This window comes from Anas acuta, chromosome 14 (genome assembly GCF_963932015.1).
Source record: "Anas acuta chromosome 14, bAnaAcu1.1, whole genome shotgun sequence".
NCBI classification, from domain to species: domain Eukaryota; kingdom Metazoa; phylum Chordata; class Aves; order Anseriformes; family Anatidae; genus Anas; species Anas acuta.
The window spans coordinates 5,102,580-5,122,669 of record NC_088992.1 but is presented as its reverse complement, the minus strand read 5'-3'; the positions used below and the strand labels follow the sequence as shown (position 1 = coordinate 5,122,669).

Genomic DNA, 20,090 nt, shown 5'->3' with positions numbered 1-20,090 from the left:
TTATGTGTTTTGTTTGCGGACATAATGTTGTCTCCTAGGCCAATAAAAACTTGCCATAAACTTGTATTTAATATCGTATCTAATCTACAGTCACAGGAATACAAAAAAATAAAAACCCCTATACTGGTAAATAAGAGAGTACTATTTACAAATTCAAGCTAGGACTAATCAAGAAAAAGAAATGCTTCTTTATATGAAAGACTGTATTAATGATTTCAGATCTTACTTTTTTCACAATGGCCTGGATTTTAGCTGTGAACTCGCTAGCCCTAAGAAGCATTATAAACCTCAAATAAATAAGGTGGGTATCAAATTATGAGAAAGCTTCACCTGTTTGTGTATTTTGGAACAGTCAGGAATTGAAATCTTTCCTGTCTGCCTGTGTTACATCTTTGATGAGTGAATTTATTTTTCCTTAGAAGCCAGCCCATACATGTCATGCCCAGTGCTGTTTGTGTGTTTATGCAGGTTCAGAGCTGGAAGGTGCTACACTAGCTCCTAACAGCCTTTGCTCCACTTATTTAATACTAAACAATTAAGGGGTTTATTTATCTATTGGCATAAAGGGCGGCTGTATTTATTTTAATTAATTTTGACGCCCTCAGGGCCGGGCCGTGAGGTGCTGCCGGCGCGTGACGTCACCGCCACACGCCCCCCTCCCTCCCTGCTGCCCGCGGCGGGGCAGCGACGTCACGAGCGGCGTGAGAGCCTGACGTGCGGCGATGACGTCACGGCGGAGGGCGGGCGCCGCGTCGCGATTGGCCGCAGCCTCCCCGTCCCCGCTGCGGGCCTTCCCCGCCCTCTGAGGGAGAGCGCGGCGAGGTCCCGCCCCCGGGGCTCGATTGGCTGAGCGCGGCCGGCGGAGCGCTGCGATTGGCCGGAGGCGGCGTCCGTCAGCGCGCGCAGGCCTGGCGCGGCCTGCGCGGAGCAGCGGGAGGCCATTGTGGCTGGGGCGGCCCTGCGAGGCGGAGGCGGCGGCCGCGGAGGAGGAGAGGGAGGAGGAGGCGGCGGCTGTGGCGGCGGGGGCTGCCGCCGCGGCCCGGCCTGTCCCGTCCCGCTGGAGCCCGCTGAGGGACGAGACGGTGAGGGAAGGGCCGCGAGGAGGAGGGGGCGGCGGGGTCGGAGCGAGCCCAGCCCTGAGGCGAGCGGAGCCCCGGCCACACAGCGGGGAGAGGGCGCGGGCCCGGGCAGGGCCCCGGGGAGGGGGGGAGGCGAGGAGCTGCCCCCGGCTCAGCCTCCTCAGGGCGGGTGGGTTGGGGTGCGGGGAGAGCCCAGGGGTGCCCCAAACCCGCAGTGACCGACCCCGGTGCCGCTGGGCTGCGCTCACCGGCGGTGCTGGGCTGCCACAGGGCTGCCAGGAGCTGCACGGGAGGTACCGCGGCAGGGGCTGTGTCTGGGACCTGCACCTGTTGATATCCTGCTGTAAGGATTGGGGACCCAGCGCTGCTGGTTAATTGGCAAAGGTAACGAGGGAATGGGGGAGATACGGAAACAGCACAGAATATCTTCTCTTTTCATATGTAGGTATTCTGTTCATTTTATGTTCTTCCCGTCTGCAGCACGATTTGGCTTGAAGTTTAAAACCCAAGTTCAGTTTCTTGACGTCCGTATGCTTCATTGTAATAACACCTCTGTATCCAAAATAACACATGGAATGTGTTCCCCGTTGTTAGAACCTGTTTGTTTCAGAAGCTTTTGGCTTGGAAAATGTCCAGAGGATGGATCTGGTTAATAATAAGTTGCCATTTTAATAAATGACTTGTAGAGAGGTGACTTTAATACAAGCCATGTATATACATACGCACCATGGTGCAGTTGCTTTCAACCCCTGAATTTTTTGTACAATTCATAAACCTACCGGAGGCAGGTTGGGTGTTTTTTTTGTTTCCCTATTTTTGGTTGTTTCATCTTTCATGAGCTCAGGTTGAAAACCACTTCTGTGAGCGCTGTGAACTCACCACATGCAGTAAGATCAACATCATGCTTCTTAAGTTTCTCCAACCGTACAAGCAAGCTACTAAGACAAGCACAAAAATCCACACCCACTTTATGCATCTCGTGCATGGTCTAAAATAAAAAGATACCCAGAAACTTTGTGACTCGGTGACAGCCACTGTCAATACGTCGAAGTACGTTTGCTGACCATCTTGTGAATGAACGACTTTCACGTTTGGCATTGGTCCTATTTGGTGCAGCTGTAGCTAGGGAACCATAAATGAAAACATAAATTTCCAAAATGGAAATGAGATTCTTGTATATCAGAAGCATGGAATATGTTGCATACACTGCTAGGTGGAGTGGTGCATCGAACTATTTCAGGCTGGAGAGTAACAGCTCAGGATTATGAAACTCACTTGCCAGATACACTTTTCCTTTGAGCAGTGGGAAATCTGTTCTTATTCAACAGGCCTGACCCCCCTCAGAATAGACTCTAAGCCATAAGTCCTGTGAACACCTACAGTCCCGCGCCACCTAGTTTTATGTTCATGTGTGTCTTAAATAACGGATGTGCTGATGCTTCCAAGCAGCTTGCAGCCCAGGTGCAAACTAGGGGGCTGCCTGCTGCTTTTCTCCAGGTATTACGGAGAGGCTGGGCTCTCTGCACACTGAATTCCAAAGGATGTCAGAATCTATGATGCTTGTTCGTTGCAGTGCATGAGACCTGCTCTCGGTCTTGTCTGAAGAGCTCATCCTGGTCTTTAGATAGTTTCCAAAAGATGGCTTTGGACAGACGAGATCTCCTAAAGTTTGGGTTCTTCGGTTTGGGATAACTTCCTTTTCCCATTTCTTCGTTATCATTGCTACAGAGAAGCAATGATCTTCATTATCCTTTGAAGAGGCACAGCATGGTTCTCACATAACTAACAAGTCTTTAACTTGATTACAGCTTAATCAGGTTTTATACTTTTTTTTTTTCCCCCCCCTGTTCTATAAGTCTTTTGCAGAGCTGGGTCTTAACTTTCCAGCTGTGTCTTTCTTGCAGCATTGGAGATTTACTGAAAATATCAGGACTGCTCAGGGGCCATTAATCAAAAAATTGAGTGCTGCAGAGTGTAGAGCTTTGGAGTAATAAAAAAGGCTGGAAGGAAGAGTGAGTTTGTTCCTAGGGTGTAGCAGGAAAGGTTGAGAGCACTGCGTAAGGCAGGGTTTTGGTCTTATCTAAGTGTGAGCTCATGGTGGAACATCATCTGACTGGCCCTGTGTAGGAGATGTATTACTGTTCCCTACTGCTGCTGTGGCAGAGGCAGAAAACTGGTTGCTTACGTTTTCCTTTCGCTGATCCCTTCTCCCTTGCTATTTTTTTCCTTAAACTTCTAAGAGGATGTCTCAGGTAAATTTACTGCCTAAATTGCTGCCAGCGATGACCAAATTGGGCACTTGCTTTTTAAAATGCTATTTAGATTCCAGGATGCTAGAAGCTAAATGGGACTCTAGATACTTCTTGAGAATGCCTTAAGACGAGCCATTACCAGATTAACCCCAGTCTCTGGTAGGTTTTGCTGCTCTTCTGCCTGTTTTCCTTGCACGTTTCCTAGTGTTCATCTGCAGACCCTGGACATGGAGAAGATGCTGCACCTTCCTGTTTGTGCCAAGGAAGGGAGACATCCAAATGCTAATTCTTGAACGACTGAAAGCCTTTTGTGTGGCTGTGTGACCTTTTTGGGGGGGGTTCTGGGTTGCTCTTGAGGCTTTTCTGTTTTGCATTGGCTCACAAATATTCTGTAGGCCAGCAAAGAGAGAGAGAACAACTGCTTGTTCTGTAGCTAACAAGGACGTTGTACGGCCTGGCGGTGAGGGCAGCTGCTGAGAGGGAAGGTGATCGGCTTTCATTTCCTGTTTCAAGGAACACTTGACTGCGATTTAGTCTGGGCTGTAATGACACAATCTATCACGTTGAATGTGAAATTAAAAATGGGGGAATTTCTTAGGGACCTCTACGGTAATCACTGAGGTAATTGAGGGCTTGTAAGGTTTGGAGGAGGGATGGATGCTCGGGAAAATGGGAGGTCTACACTCATTACTGCAGTGCTTTAGAGCTAAAGAGGTTTAGTGCCTAACCTTGCTCTTGGATGTAATTACGTACATCTAATTTGTTCCTGACAGCTGTTAGTGTGGCACAGAAACCTCCAGTGAAGGAGAGTCCATCACTTCCTTAGGGAATCTTCTAGAGTGCTTCGCTGCTCCTGTTTTTACAAACTGGCTTTTGTTTCGTCGTCTTCTCTTCCTCTCCCCTCTTTTAAACTGTCTAATCAACATCTTTATAGCTCATTGCTAATCATCACATCCATTGTGTCCATGGAGAATACGTTATTTCATTCCTCCTTTCTTCAGTCTCTCATGCCTTTCCTCTTCTCCTCTTTTTCTGGGTAACCAACCCAGTTAATGTGACATTTTTTCCTCTCAGATCTTGCTCCGTACTGCCCTCTGCACTTCAGTCTGTGTCTTTGTAAAAGTCCATTTGCAGCTTTGAGCAGGAGGCCGATTAGAACTGCTTGGGAGAGGCCAGCTACAGAGTGTCACTGCCTGGATGGTATTTCTCTTTCATACAGTTTGCTTTTCCATTCTTTAAAGGGAACTCTTGGATCCTTGTAGGGCTTTAAGCACACTAACAAATAGCATGGGATGTCGGTGTGCATTTAAGATAAAAGGAGGAGGAGAGTGGGTTGAGATAGCCGTAGCTCTGAGCTACGGAGTTTCCTTCACGTTGTAAAGAAAAAGCTGTTGGATTAGGGCATTGCTGTTTGTTTTTGAAGTTGTTTACTTGTCTGCCTTTTGTGTTGGGGATTGGAATGGAAACACGCGTTTGCTTACAGCTGTGAAGGTTATAATTATTTGTTGTCTTGTCTGCAGGAATTTTTCATTAGCAGTAGTAATAAGTGAGGTTGAAAGAATGCTTATTAAAGAGTATGCTACTGAAAAATTTAATTGTATTAAAATATTTTTTCCAACTTGTTTGCCTTGAATTAGTCAGAGATTGAACATCTTGTTTTCTTTTTTTTTTCTTTAAGATCTTGAAACCTGTACCAGGTCCTTGAGAGAGAAAACTACATGACACTACACCATGAGTGACAGTAAATGTGATAGTCAGTTTTACAGTGTTCAAGTTGCAGATTCAACGTTCACTGTACTAAAACGTTATCAGCAATTGAAGCCCATAGGATCAGGGGCACAGGGCATTGTTTGGTGAGTAAAAATAATTTATTAAAACATAAAAAGCTCTAAATACATAACAAAATTTGATTGTATTCCTGATAGAGGTGCCAGGATATCAAATGTTGATGTTAATTTCTGTCTCTTGCTCCAGGTTATGATGGACTAAATAGATACTAGAATACCTGCCCGCAGTAGTTCATGTGCAAAACTAGCTTTTTTATTTTGGCTTTAGTGGAAAAGTAATATTTATGTAACTGCATAAATTAAGAGGGTCAACAAATTTCCTTCTCATTAACCACTTTACTTTTGTTTCTAGTTCTCACATTCCCCATGTAGTCATGATATTACAGTGTAAGGAATGACAATGAGATGGTGAGAGATTCTGGGTTTTACTCGTTTCTTCATCATGGCCCCCTTTCTTCCCCCCCTTTTATTCCCGATCACTCCTGTCCATTTCTAGGAGCCATCCATGCAGTGCCTTGCCATTAACTGGCAGGACGAGGCAAGTCAGTGTCATTGTCACTCCATGGATTAACCAGGAAGGGATGCTGTGTGAGGGGTTGGGCTGGCCGTCACTTCCTTGGTGTGTCACCTCAGCTCTGTGTCCAGCCTCCACTGGCCCAGGACGAGAGAGTCGTTAGTCTGATCCTGAACCTTAGTCTCTTGTATGGCACCACACCTCTGGGCCAGCTAAAGGTAAACACTTTCAAATGTTTTTTAGACTGCAGCAATCCATTCTGCACTGCTTACTGCCAGCCCTTACTGTGTTGGGCAAAACTGACTTGGTAACAAGGGAAATGTTTATCGATGCGGTTTTACAATTCCATACACACGGGAGTAAGCAGATAGGTTTAGGAACTCTGATATTAGACTTGATCAGAACAGCGTGGTGGGTTGTTCGTGCTTTAAATCCAGCCTGTGGTTTTTGTTTGTCTATTAATTCTGCAGAATAAGTGTGATGACTCATATTGTCAGCAACTCCTTATACCGCACCTGCCCGTGTCTTCTTAGCCTTTTAGTTTTTGTGTGAACATAGCTTTATTTAAAAATAAAATGACTTTGCTGTTCTTATTGCCCTGCTTAAATAGATGAAAAATAAGCAAGATGAGACCACCTTGTTTCATTCTTCTTTAGTGGGCTGAGTGATGAATGGGTAGGCATGCTAGATCTTCATGTCAGTGTTTGGTAAGAGTTAGTATAGGATATAAAGAATACAGAACCAGCATAACATTAAGTGTATTTATGTATTCTAGATTACATAAAAGAATTCAGGGTGGTGGTAATTGCTTCTTCTTTCATTGGAAGCAGTGCATAAACTATATGACTTAAGCTAGGCGTCTGCTGCAAAACAAAGTTGGGGTTGCGTTAAGGTCAGCATCTTGGGTGGAGGAAGGGATGATCTGATTTATTGACTTGTTTTGAGAATACTTGATATTTTGGAACAACGGGGTAAAACATTGCATAAATTCTTATCTTCATGTGAAACATCTCAAAACTGGGTCCAAGTTGAAGAAGGTGCAAAATCCTAATTTCTCCATAAAAGTCCTTAAAATGCACAAAGGAGATATGCAAAATACACACATATATAATGTAGAAATGTCACCATAAGATGACTTCTGTGCTGTCATTTTTGGCTGGGAAAATGTCAGTGGCATTTGTGTGATACACATGTATGATAGTTTATTTATTTTTTTTAAATCATCCTGCGCTTAACACAAACATTACGAAAAATATTTCTGGGGTTTTGTGTGTAGTATTTTTTTGGTGAGGAGTTCTTAAAACCAGGTATATTACTTCAGTAGTGAGAGGTCTGAATTCTGCTGTTGTTTTTCTTCCAAATATTAATAGGAAACTTCATTAGTATTGTTGCTGTTTATTTTTCTACATCTTATATTAAGAAAAAACTAACTAGTTAAAAATACGAAGAACAGTGATAAAGGAAATACAAAATGAGAGCTCTATATAAATGAAAAGGGAACTTGATTGCTATCTAGAGGGTGTTTCTGTACGAAGTTCACTTCTGTATGTGACTTTTCACACTTTTCTCCTGGACCATTTACATATTTGAAACCTTACAATCTATTTGCCACGGAGTAACCGCTTGCACAAAATTGCTTGAAATTTTTCTTTGACTTCCTGTCATCATTTTTTTTCCTGTCTTGCCCTTGATTTCCTACATTTTTCTAGTAAATCTGATTTTTCTGTCCCAATAAATTTCTTTTGTCCTTCAGTGCAGCAAAACCACAATCATATTCGTAGACTCATTTGAGCTTGGACTGTTGATAACTTTCTTTACAGTTGCACTTTAAGAAATTGTGGGGAGAAGTTTGTTGCTGCATGCAAACTTGTATTTAGGCAGTAGGGAAGTTAGTGAAGTGGAACTGGCAGAGCAGGAATCCATGGTAGTAGCATATTGCAGTTCAAAGAGAAAGTCCTTTGCCTACAGATCTGAAGTGTAATTTCTTGCTGTAGTTTAGGTCATAATATTTTGTTTATAATTTCATCACGTAGGAGTAACAATGTCGCATAATATTAAACATTTGCTCAAGATGCAAATCTATTACAAGTGCAGGGAAGACCTTACTACAGTTCACGATTTTTATGCTTACATAGAATTGTGATATTTAGAAGTATGCTTTTGGTGGTAAAAGATGTTACATTTTTCTTGGTAATTACTTCATGCTCAAACATTTTTTACTGTTTTTTTTTTTTTCTTTTCCCTACCAGTCTGGTTTTAATTTTGGATATGAAGGTAGCAGATGCAGCTGCAGATTCTTTTTTGAGATGCAGTGTCAGTCACTTTCATGTAAATAAATAAGCAAAATGAAAGGTACAGGTGACTTTTTTTTATATGTGCTGAGGATGAGTCGTGACATATACCAGATTTGTCAGGTGGCAGAGGGATACTTTGCCTAAAATTGCTTGTATGCCCCTCTTCTGCAGTCACCTAGCTAGCTGTGATTGGCTTGGACAGCTTTTTTTCATATAGATCCTGTTGATTATTAGCTTTGTAGTAATTCCCAGGCACTGTTAGTCATTAATGTATGTGAAACTTTTTATGTATTATGCCTTCTAGGTGAAGTGAATAATATTGAAGCATCAGTGCTTCGTATTTGGGAGGAAAATAGTTTGTGCAACTGCCTGCCCTCCCATTTTGTGTTTTGTTTCACATAGGCATAAAGGCTTTAAATTTGAGAGTGATCATACGTCACTGAAAAATGACCTGTGTATTTCGCAGAACTATGTTGAAATAAATGCTAGCAAGCCTTTAATGAAAGTGGTGCATTGATTCAAATCTGGGACAAGAAAACATCGTTTTGCAAGCAAAGCCTGCTTAGTGGTGTATTGCTTTTTCCATTAGGGAAAGTAGTGGCTTGATGCTGGTAAACTTTGTATGATTTGAGTATTTCTATCACAGATGAGCTGTTCTTTTGTAAGAGTACTATAATCTGGTGGTCCTTTTAAGCCTGGTGTTGTACGTGTCTTGATGAGACAGGGAAGGAATTTGCAAAGAAATGTTCTGGGAAAATGTATGTTTCTTTCCTACCCTGTCAAAGTAATATTAAATGGAAGTAATACGGGAATCTTTATATAAAGCTACAGAGGTAGGAGACTGGAACATCTGTGTTTTTTATGGTATGCATTTGCAGATAATTTGCTAAATAGTCTCTGTGTTAATAATGAGGATATTCAGACTTCAGATAATTTAGCCTTAGATTCTTACAGCTGTTAAAGCAAGTTTGCATCTGTATCTCAAATTGCAGAGGGAACGAAGAAGGACAACTGAAAAATAATGCCAGATGAATGGCCATTTTCATTTTTAAACCGTTGTGTTGCTCCCTGGGATCTGGGAGCTTTCCATATTTCACCATTCTATTGATTTTTACTTTGTGCAAAACCAGATGATGAGTGTAATTTTCTGCTAAGCATTAAAATTGCTATGAATTGTAATTTATTCACATGCAGGAGGAGTGCATTGACACCTGTGGAACAGATCAGGTGCTGTGACTATCCTTTAGGAAAATTCCTCTTGCAAATGTTAAATGACTGTCAGCAGTGCTGTCCCAAAAAAAGGCCTAAGTATACAGATTAGGCAACTGAAATACTTATTAATTTAAAATAAGCTTAACATATTTTTCCATCTATTGAGTCAGCATATACTGTCTTATTGGGGAGGGGGGGGCACAGAAGACTTCTTGTAAGAATGTTAGTGCCTTTATTTAACCTAATTCTGTTTTTAAGGAATGTACATTTTGTAGATGTAAATTAGATGAAGCTGCTTAGTTGATACTAATTTTTGCAAATCTTGATTTATTTCCTTGTTCCTATCTGCCCTTTTCCCCCACCTCTCCCCAAAACAGACTTCAGCTTAAGTTGTTTGTCTTTTTGAAAACTTCTAGTGCTGCGTTTGATACAGTCCTTGGAATAAATGTTGCCGTAAAGAAGTTGAGTCGTCCTTTTCAGAATCAAACCCATGCAAAAAGAGCTTACAGAGAGCTTGTTCTTTTAAAATGTGTCAACCACAAAAATGTAAGTTTGGCTTTATATTTCCCTCTTTCATCTTAGAGTAATTTGTCTTAAAAGCTCTCTTGTTATCGATAACCAAAATACCAGAAAAATGGTGAAATTGGAAGGCTTTGGTGTGGGTAATAGAATTTACATGATGTGTGGTTGAGCTCTTGGGCAAGCTGTTTGGTTGTTAAGAGGATGAAGTGCCAAGAGCAGGAGGTTCTTGTTGCAGTGCTGTTGTGGATTTACCTTCAGTGTAGACTTTGTAAAGATGACATTGCTGTAGTGTGTTTGCTCTTTTAAGTCCTGTTAAGTGAACAAAGCCTGTCTGGCAGATGGTTTGGCTCTTGTAACTGCACTGTAGTTATGTTTTCTGAGCTTAGGCAAGATTTGTATTAAATACAGTATTTAACCGGTAGGTTTGGAGGGTGCAGTGATGTAGCTTAAAAAAAGGGTGCTGTCTAGGCACTGGAGAGGGAGTTAGGTGTCATGTAACTTCAAAAAGAAAAACATTTCTGCCGTCTCAGTTCCTTCAGCATATGTGCTGCAGATCTGAACTGTTTTTGAAACAGCAATTTTTCAGTGTAAGTGAATTAAGTGAAACCAAGTAATGTTTAAATTGTATATATTACCAGTGTGCCTTTGATTTTGAATAATAATTTCTGCAGTGAATGGGTTTTTACTTGAGTTAAAGCTGAAGCTTCTTCTAATGTTTTTCCTTTATAGATAATTAGTTTATTAAATGTATTTACACCACAGAAATCACTAGAAGAATTTCAGGATGTGTAAGTACTAGATTTTTTTTTTTGTTTTAATTTTCCTGACAAATAGTAGCATAAGCCATAGAGCTATATTTCTACTATCTTACAGACTTTATACTTTGAATACAGAGGGTAGCTAAAAGACTAAATCCAGGCTTTAGTTAGTCTTTCTGGATATTTCTGAAAGAAAGAAAAAAGTAAGATGTTTTACTACACACATAAGATGGAAGCGTAGGTCATTTCAGTGCATATGCTGTTGTGGTTAGTGAATGGGCTTGGGTAAAAGGGTATGTGTGTCTTTGAGTGGGTAAGCAGATGATATTTTAACTTGAAAATTAATCGTTCCTTATTAGTCCTTACAATATTTTTTTTGAGGTGTGTGGGGTGTAATTACAGTGAAAGGAAACATCAAGTCCTGATGCATTGCAGCATCTGCAATTTCTTCATGAATTTCAGTCAGAGTTTTTCATGCTGTATCAATTTAGAAAACTCAGAATTATTATTCTGACTGCCATTTCTAAAACTAGCTAAATTCTAATTTCTTGTGATGAACTACTGAATATTTTTCTCACTTTTAATAGTTAGACTATTTGAGTAGATAACACTATAATTTTGAAATTATGGTAATGCATAAGAAATGCATTTTAAATTTGTTAACTTTTTGACTCAGGGTTTCTCAATGTTTTCTTTCTTATGCTTTAGATACTTGGTTATGGAGCTGATGGATGCCAATTTGTGCCAAGTTATTCATATGGAATTGGATCATGAAAGAATGTCCTATCTTCTTTACCAGATGCTATGTGGTATCAAACATCTTCACTCAGCTGGTATCATCCACAGAGTAGGTAGTATTAGATCATTAACGATACTCTATGAACACATATTCTTAAGAAATGGAGATTTGATTTGGAAAAGAATCCAGTCTAGGAGAGGAACAGAACAGGGATAGCTCAAAGGAATATACCTAGAGATGACTTAAGAGTCTGTGACCAAATAGAACTTTGAAATAATCTGTGTGACTCCCACCTCTGTTATTAATAGATGAATATTGAAATGTGATATCCTTCACATGGCCCAGCATTATAGCAAGATGAGAGGACAACAAATTTCACTGCCAACAACTGTAAATAATTATTCTGTTATTTCAAGAGAAAAGTCTGAGTAGAAGATTAGAAACTCCAAGCCAGCTGGTTCAATACTGTTCTGCAGAAACTTGTTGCCTTCCTAAAATGTTCACACTTGATCTATTTGCATGTCCCCATCATCTCCCTTGAGAAAAGAATATTTTGTACCTGAAAGCATAGTTCATGTGACTGAAACCAAGTCAAACATTTGAGCAGAATTAAATGTGCATGTGTAATTCAGTGACTTTTGATAATCTGTGAATAAAAAAGTGCTTTAGTTTTTCCTGTGCTGTATATTCCTTTGGGTGCAATAATGCTTTTTCCCATGAGGCAGATATCTTTAAATATGTTATTTTTCTCTCTGCTCACTGGATAACTTTGTATTTTCTCTACATCATAATTTTAACAGTGAAATTTGCTAACCAAAATAATGCAGGTGGCTTATCTGTCATTAACAAATGCAGTTATTAATGTATTGTGTTGTGCCACTTTCTACTACAGACACCTGACAGATTCATACAATCTCCTTTTCTATGCAACTATTCATACCCAAAATAGGTCCACTCGATGTGTTAAAGGAAGTAGATAAATGTACACATTGTGCATTACAGAATGTAAGGTAACTGACTATGCTGTCACTGCACAACTGTGTAGATTAAAAGTCTGCAGATGATGTTGATTCGGTATTTCCCTGACTTTTGAGCACTGAGCTGTGCAGCATTTCACTTCTCTCTGGTCTGTGTATATATAAACCAGCAGAAATACCAGAACACGAATGTAAAGTTGTTATGTGAGGTGAACTGGGGGTATATAAGGACTTTGGGAGTGGGGAGTAATGTATTATCCAGTATATTGAGCCTTCCTTAACTGAAATAATTTCTTGTTAGGATTTGAAACCCAGCAACATAGTAGTAAAATCAGATTGTACGCTCAAAATCCTTGATTTTGGACTGGCAAGAACAGCGTGTACTAATTTTATGATGACTCCATATGTAGTAACACGGTATTACAGAGCACCAGAGGTTATCCTTGGAATGGGCTATAAAGAAAATGGTAAGTTATTGTAGCAACACTTTAAAATCTCTTTAACAATCTTTTGTCTAAATCATATCTGTCTCAGAACATAACAGCTTTAAAAGATCAGGGCAGAGCTGTTTTTCCTCTGCCATGTCTGTTTTTAAACAAAGTGTGCTTATGACATAACATGACAATAACAACAAAAATATACACTGGTTATTTTGGAGAAGGTAATAGTTTTCTACTGCATGCTTATCTCTAATGTATACTGTTCCTGCTCCCCTGCTGTTGTTTTATCTTCTCATCTGTTGTCCTGGTGTCATTTTCTTTACCCTAAAAAAAAAAAAGTGAGACATTTATGCTGGATGATACTTTAAAATAATGATCATTGTATAAATAATAAACCCTTATATCAGTGCGATTTTTATTGTGAAGCATCTTTTTACAGTCTGCCCCTTTTATGTCTGTGATTATTAAAATCTATTTCAGATTCCTAGGAGAAACAATGTCTTATATTCCCTTAAACCTGCAAAGCACTTAAAAAGGCTGGGTGTTATGCTATAGTTAACTATTTTTAATGCCTTGAACATCCAGCCAACAAACTTGTGTATTAGTGTTTTACTTGCTGATTTTTACTAGCTGTGGAGTAATATGCTGCCTCCTCTGGTCTTTTATCTTAGTACATCTTTTTGCTTTGTCACTGGGGCTTGGGGGTATCGTACTTTCTGTAACTTTGGCTGCCTAATACAAGGGACTCACAGGACCTTGCTGAGCCACTTAAGAGTTTACATTGATGCGTGTGGCAACTTGTACTACAGCAAATACTCATGTGGACGAGAACATTAGTAGAGGCAGTTCTCAATAGGACAGGAAAATAATTGCAGGACTATAAATGTGCAGTGTGAAGTTACAAATAAATAATCATCGTATTTAAAAAATCTTTAATCTTTTGTCCTTGTTGCACCTAACATATGATAGTGGATATCTGGTCTGTTGGGTGCATTATGGCAGAAATGGTCCTCCATAAGGTCCTGTTCCCAGGAAGAGATTGTATCCTTCTTCATGGTTGTTTCAGAAATGTAAACAGTATTTATATTTTTACAAAATGCTAAAACCACAATTTAGCAACAGTTAAGTTAGTCGGTGTTGAAATGATTGAAAATTCATGTTAATAGTTTGTTTTTCCACATTGTTGTGTTTTATTGTAGATGCTAGATGTTTTTGTTTTTTTCCTCACTTTTGTTCATGAGACTTCATAATTTGATCATCTCATTTTTACTTTCAGTTGATATCTGGTCAGTTGGGTGCATCATGGGAGAATTGGTGAAAGGTTGTGTGATTTTCCAAGGCACTGATCGTATCCTTCCCTAGTCATCCTTGAACCCCATTCCACTTCCAGCAGAAACACATTTTGATCTGTATAAGTATAAAAGCATAAATAGTGTTTTCCATAATGTTTTAATAGATCTACTGTAATATATGAAATTAGTGTCATTAGCCAAATCGTTAAGCCTTCCCATTTTATTTTTGTAGTAGACTATTTACTGTAATTTGTATTGATTGAATCCATAGGATTTACATTAAGAGCTTCAGCTTTTCTAGCTTTAAAAGGATACTGTTAGATTAAAAAATAAACACCAGTAAGTATATTTTCTTACTATTGTTCTTTGTAGATAAGTGTTATAAGCAAAGGCCTACAAATTTACTTCTTACTATGCATGCATTTTTGCTTCCTATTTTGTTGAACAGTGAACTTTTTTTTAATGTATGAGTTTTTGAGTTTGTCAGATTTTTTTTCTTGCTCATTAGGACACTGCTGTCCAGCAAGTGCTAATTGCAAGCACACTGCATGAGATATTAAGAAAAAATATTATTTAATACAAAAGGAACAATTATTTTTATTTTGGAATTTTTGTTTTCATTTTATGAAAACTTTATTTCAGGCTTACTTTTTCTTAAGATTCCCCCATCTCCCTCTCCAGTATTTTTGATCCAAATTTGTCTTCACATAATTGTGCTTCCTTATATGATAGGAATTACAGGAAATTTTTCTGTATTAAAACCATATATTTTTGTATATGCCTTAGTTTGGAAATCTCAAGAACAGTGGATCAGAGACAAGCCCCTATGCTGTGTTAAGTGAACAAAAATAATCATTTAATTGAATGCATGTTCCTTGAAGAATTTGATGCATTTCAAAGTATTTCCCTAGAAACAAAATTTAAAATGCTTGACTCGTTATCAAGTTCCAATTAAAAAAAATGGAGTGAAACCAATTCTCTTCTCCTTTATAATGAATCATCTTGTGAAGTAGTAGTGTTGCAGGACTAGACGTTCCAAGTTTATCAGTAAATATATAGAAAGCAGAAGGTGCAATTAAACCACAATTGCCATGTGTGGCTGTATGCCTTAAGAAGCCCTAGCTACTTGAGGTCCAACATTTTGAAGAAGGTATATTTTTTTCTTGTCAGCAAGTAAATGTTGGGTCTACCACTTTGAATATCAAATATTCGTTCACATAATCTTTTTATAGATACCTCTGTACCTTACAGAGGGGTAGATTAAATTTGAATACTAATTTTCATGACACTAATCTTCAGCAGTTGATCATGCATTATTTAGTAGCATAAATGATTAATTGTTAAATAAGTCTGTTTTCCACCTTTCTTTCTTTCTATATTTATTGTTTTACCTTTCAAAGCCTTCAGACCAACCTAACACAATTCTTCATGTATGTTGTATGTCTTTCACCTGCATGTCAGCATGGGCTATTTTGGTTCATTCATGATAAATGAAGGAAATTTTGTCCATATTCTTGAATATGCGAATTATCATCTGTGGTTCTCTGAAGCTCCACCAGTCTATATTTCAAGGAGTCTCCCCTTATATCTTACCAGAATGCATAGCTGAGCTTAGAGGGTTGTTTTTTTTTTTTTCTGGTAAGACTTTCAGTTCCCTTTAATGTGAAATACTGACAACTATTCGTGTTGTTGACTTATGCAGTTACCAGTCTGGAAAAGTTTCAGATTGTCATTTTCATTTAGCTGCAGCTGCAAGACTGTTTTGACTGTGTGGTTTATGGGGGATGCTAGTGTGCATGGCCGTGAAATTTTCCCTTTTATAAAACGTTTTTTGACTTAAGTTTTGAAATGTCATAGTATTGGGGTATTTAGAGCAGGGCCAGTTCCAGTACCTTCCCTAATGATGTGCCCTTGACTATATTCAGGAGAACCTGCTCATAGATCCAGTAGTTTGTATCTCGACAGGGGTTTCTGAGGGAATTGCAGCATTGCCCTGGGCAGGCTGAGATGCTCCACGTTGTCAGAGCGATGGATGGGCTGAGCCTGCTCCTGACGGGTGCTGAGAGCATAAACTGGCCCGAGTGGCTGGCGGTTGCTATTGCGTTGGAGATGAAAAATGTAGAAAAACTATGCAACATAGATACTGAAGATGAAATAATGGAAAGCATAGCAGCACCAGAGAATGTTTTTAACGCTCTTGCTACCCAGGTGGTGAAAGCAACTGCCTGACTGATGGAAAAAGCATGAGGTCATAGTCATGATTTATTGGGGGAAAATTGTGCTTTATTATAATTGTAATAAGGACTCTGTTTCCAACTTCTCTTCTTCCAGACAGACAAAGTAGGCAGGCACACTTGGTATGGACTGGTTTACTATTGACGTTGAGGTCACTTACTTGACTAGGAAGGGAATTCTGTCTGTAGACTGCAAGGTTATTCATGGGATGCTCTGTACGTTTTACAGTGAAATTAAGGTTTTCTCCCTGATGGGTTTCTAACAATGGGCATAGCTTATTTGATGCCCAACTCTATGTTGGGGAAATCTTTTTTCTTTTCTCTCCAGGTTTTTATTACTGAAGTAGGATATTTAGTCATCACTGTTCATCCCCTCACCCTGAAACCACAACAGAGTGGACTTTAATTTGGGTAGCTGAATAGCCAGGCTACTGTTAGTCAGAAAAAAAGCTTCTTGAAGATGGATTGGTGGAGTTCTTGCAGAAATTAGTTTTCCAACTCAAAACAAAATTTCCTGGTGTATGTCTAAAATTGCATTGTATGTGCTTTGTTTTAGCATGAGAGTTAGTACCGACTTGAATTTTTATTATATTGTTTTTCCATTGGAATGTATACAATAAGCAAATATAATTTTCAATCTTTGCATCTAAAGTTTTAGCATGAAGCAGTGACTATGCATATATTTCTAGTTGTATTTCTGGTGCACTAACTGAAATGAAAAGAGCTTCAGTGTTTTATAAATTCTTTAAGTCTACATGCAGCAAATATATTTTGTTAGAAAATATGTATGAGGGTGGATAGGTTGAAATGATAGGTTATGAATTTATATATAAAGGTTGATGGTTAGACTCTGTTGGAATTGCACATTCTTTTGATCAGAAATATGTAAAGTATAGGTCTGAGTAAACTTACTGTATTAGTATCGCCGATACTTAAGTCTTTTACATACTTGTACAGAATTAACACAGTATGTCTTCTCGGTGTGAAAGAGCTTTGTTGTCCTGACTAGCTAAGCTCGCTCAGAGAAGGTTCCAGTGTATCTGTAATATATGTATGTTTCACCAAGTCTAGGGAAAACACCTTGAGATGAAAGAAGGCGCAGTCCAAGAGTAATTTGAGGCACATTTTCAATTGGTAGTATGTAAATCCAATTCCTAAGAAATGTTTAGAATCTGCATTTAAAAACAGTAGTCTTTGATTAGGAGGTTCTTTTGGTTTAATTATATAAAAATATACAGAAATCTGGATTCACTTTTTAGAACCCTTTCAAACTTCCAAAGTTGAAAATAAAAAGCAACCAAACGAACGAAAACAAATAGAAAGAAACTCCCATAATGTAAAACCTAATTTCCTCATGACATAGGCACAAAATTCCTTACTTTGAAGAATGTGATGTATTTGTGCTTTTGGCTTTTTAAAAAACATATACTTCCTTACTTTCAAAAATCTTCCATGTGATAATACTGTGTACTTTGGAAGATTCAACAGCAGCTTTTCTTTTCTGTCCCTGTAGTTGTTGTGTTATGGACATAATTACCAAACGAAGCTTCTTTTTGACATTACTGTTTTCAAAACTGGCCAATAGCTATTAATTAGCAAAAGATATTTAAGAATAATACATTATGGAGCACTTCTAGTCTGTCTTACAAAGCCCTAAATTTTACATTTTTGTCAATGTAGTTTTTTGCATGGCAGTTCAGAATGTTAATTGATCTTAGAATGAAGTTCTTATTTTTTGTCATTTGTTCAAGTTTTCAACTTTTCAGATTTCTGTAAGTGATATTTCTGTGTAGTGCAGACTTCAAATTCTTCAGCTGATTTTCCTAAAGATATGATGCAGATATTGATCAGTGGAATAAAGTTATTGAACAATTAGGAACGCCGTCAGCGGACTTCATGAAGAAACTACAGCCTACAGTGAGGAATTATGTAGAAAACAGGCCCAAATATCCTGGTATTAAATTTGAAGAGCTCTTCCCAGACTGGATATTTCCATCAGACTCTGATCGTGACAAGTTAAAAAGTAAGGCAAACTTTTTTTTCCTTCTCAAGATTTTAATTCAAAATGTCTGCAACATACGTAATAAATACATATATATGTATATATGAAATATTATCTTGTAGTGTATTTTATTGCATTACAATGATTATTCATAAAAAAAAAGTCAATATAGTGACTCTGCAACAATGAATAGCAACTTACTGTGCATTTACAAATGTATTTTAAATTCAGTATGTAATGGCAAAAAACTGTGACCCATGCACCAACATGACTGTTCAAAAACTGAGTTTGGTTGATGTCAGATGCAGGGCTTATGCTTTGGATTACAGTAAAATAACATTTATGCTAGAGGATTGTGACCTCATTTTGAAAGAAATCTGTACCAGTATAGGAAAGCTTGCATCTCTGAGCCTGTTCTGGTAGCGCAGGTTAATGTTTTTGTGTATTAAGCAAAATGTGGAGCTTTAGTACAAAAAAAAAAATAAATAAATATGGGCAGTGCTCAGTGAGACCTATTTAACCCCACAGGATTAAAAGTTAAGTATTCTCATGTCGCCGACAAATGGAACGTGTTGAAAGGCTTAGATGATTAAGAAATCTGTGTTTTCTGTTCCCAGTACGCATTTTGTCATGTGTTAAAAATCTACAGCTCTTTTATCTCTGTTTTTTCATTTTTTACTTTCTAGCCAGCCAAGCTAGAGATTTATTATCAAAAATGCTTGTAGTAGATCCAGACAAGAGAATTTCTGTAGATGAAGCCTTACGTCATCCTTATATTACTGTCTGGTATGACCCAGCTGAAGCAGAAGCTGTAAGTTTGCATTGCAAATAAATTTTAAGATATCAGTTTAATAATTTTAAAGAATATCTTTAATTTGAGTCGAGAAAATAGTTTGAACTCATATTTTAACTAGTCAAAGTTGCATGTAAAGCATTCAGATCAACAAACCACCTGAAGAACCACCTGGAGTGGAATTGATGTAATAGTTACCTTTATGGAAAGAGTTGCCTATGTGGTGGCAAGCTAGTGCACTTTGAATAGTGGGCTTTTACAGAGGCCTCATCAAGCCTTGTGAAAAGTTTAATTTCTAATTGATACTTTTGAACAGCATTTCAGTGGGAGTAGGACCTAAATTCTGGAGACACAAAATGAAAGTAATTTTGAGATGGCTAAGAAGATCACTTTTAGTTTTTCTTACTATAATTGATTGTGTTGGCCATATGTAATAGGTAAATTACACACTTTCTTTTCTTTGTAGCCTCCACCCCAAATCTATGATGCACAATTGGAAGAAAGAGAACATGCAATTGAAGAATGGAAAGGTAAACAAGTGAGCATGACTGACGAAATGTACTGTAATAACTTAGGTTATTAATGACAGCTCACAGTACATGTTTGTTGGATTGTGTAAATGGAACTCACTACTCAAAATATGCAGTATTACTTACGCCAGTATGAAAAGAAACCAATGGAAAAATGTACTATTTTTGGAATGAATATATATGCATGTATGTACACATACAGGTAACATTCTGAAGTCAAAAATGAAGTCACCAAAATGTCAGTTTTCATTTTCTTCTTCCTTTCCTTTGAATATTTTGTTGTTAGGTGTTCGTAATCCCAATGATTTTTTTTTCTTGATAGAAAATGCTCTGAAAGAGAAACAAATCAAATGGAATCCATCTGATTATTACTCAGAATTAGAGGTGTCTTAATCTATTTAAACATTGTTGCTCCTGGTTTCATGACGCCAATGGATATGCACACTGTTAAGTGAAGGTGTAACGTGGCATACCTGATGGGACACCAAGAACATGTCATGTTCTTCAAGAGCAGACATTTGTTGATGTCAAAATAAAATTTCCACGGGGGTTTATCTGCATGATATTTTAAATGCAAATTTGATTTATGCATTTATTTGCAATTAATTGTAGTGCATTGTAGGTATCGATGTAATATTTTGAGGTGGGATGACTTAGCTATTCTG

At 38.4% G+C, this 20,090-nt stretch overlaps 1 protein-coding gene and 1 long non-coding RNA gene across 7 annotated transcripts in view; one reads left to right on the top strand and one right to left on the bottom strand.

The window, feature by feature from the left end:
- The first annotated feature begins 909 nt into the window (after nt 1–909).
- Nucleotides 910–20,090, top strand: part of MAPK9 (mitogen-activated protein kinase 9) — a 23,918-nt gene continuing 4,737 nt past the window's right edge. For 2 of the 6 annotated variants that reach the window (XM_068697707.1, XM_068697712.1), the window contains exons 1-10: nt 912–1,082; nt 5,010–5,184; nt 9,555–9,684; nt 10,390–10,448; nt 11,127–11,265; nt 12,436–12,601; nt 13,851–13,922; nt 17,941–18,123; nt 18,789–18,913; nt 19,362–19,425. In XM_068697707.1, the coding sequence (XP_068553808.1) occupies nt 5,063–5,184; nt 9,555–9,684; nt 10,390–10,448; nt 11,127–11,265; nt 12,436–12,601; nt 13,851–13,922; nt 17,941–18,123; nt 18,789–18,913; nt 19,362–19,425 (1,060 nt within the window). In that variant the 5' untranslated portion in view covers nt 912–1,082; nt 5,010–5,062. Of the gene's footprint in view, nt 1,083–4,396; nt 4,532–5,009; nt 5,185–5,614; nt 5,851–9,554; nt 9,685–10,389; nt 10,449–11,126; nt 11,266–12,435; nt 12,602–13,543; nt 13,616–13,850; nt 13,923–17,940; nt 18,124–18,788; nt 18,914–19,361; nt 19,426–20,090 lie in introns of those variants that run through there. The other 4 variants (XM_068697710.1, XM_068697711.1, XM_068697709.1 and 1 more) reach the window with 4 other exon arrangements.
- LOC137864024 (uncharacterized) overlaps nt 18,907–20,090 on the bottom strand; it is a 14,432-nt gene continuing 13,248 nt past the window's right edge. Inside the window, exon 4 of the long non-coding RNA XR_011101279.1 lies at nt 18,907–19,755. This is a non-coding gene — a long non-coding RNA (uncharacterized lncRNA). The remainder of the gene's footprint in view (nt 19,756–20,090) is intronic.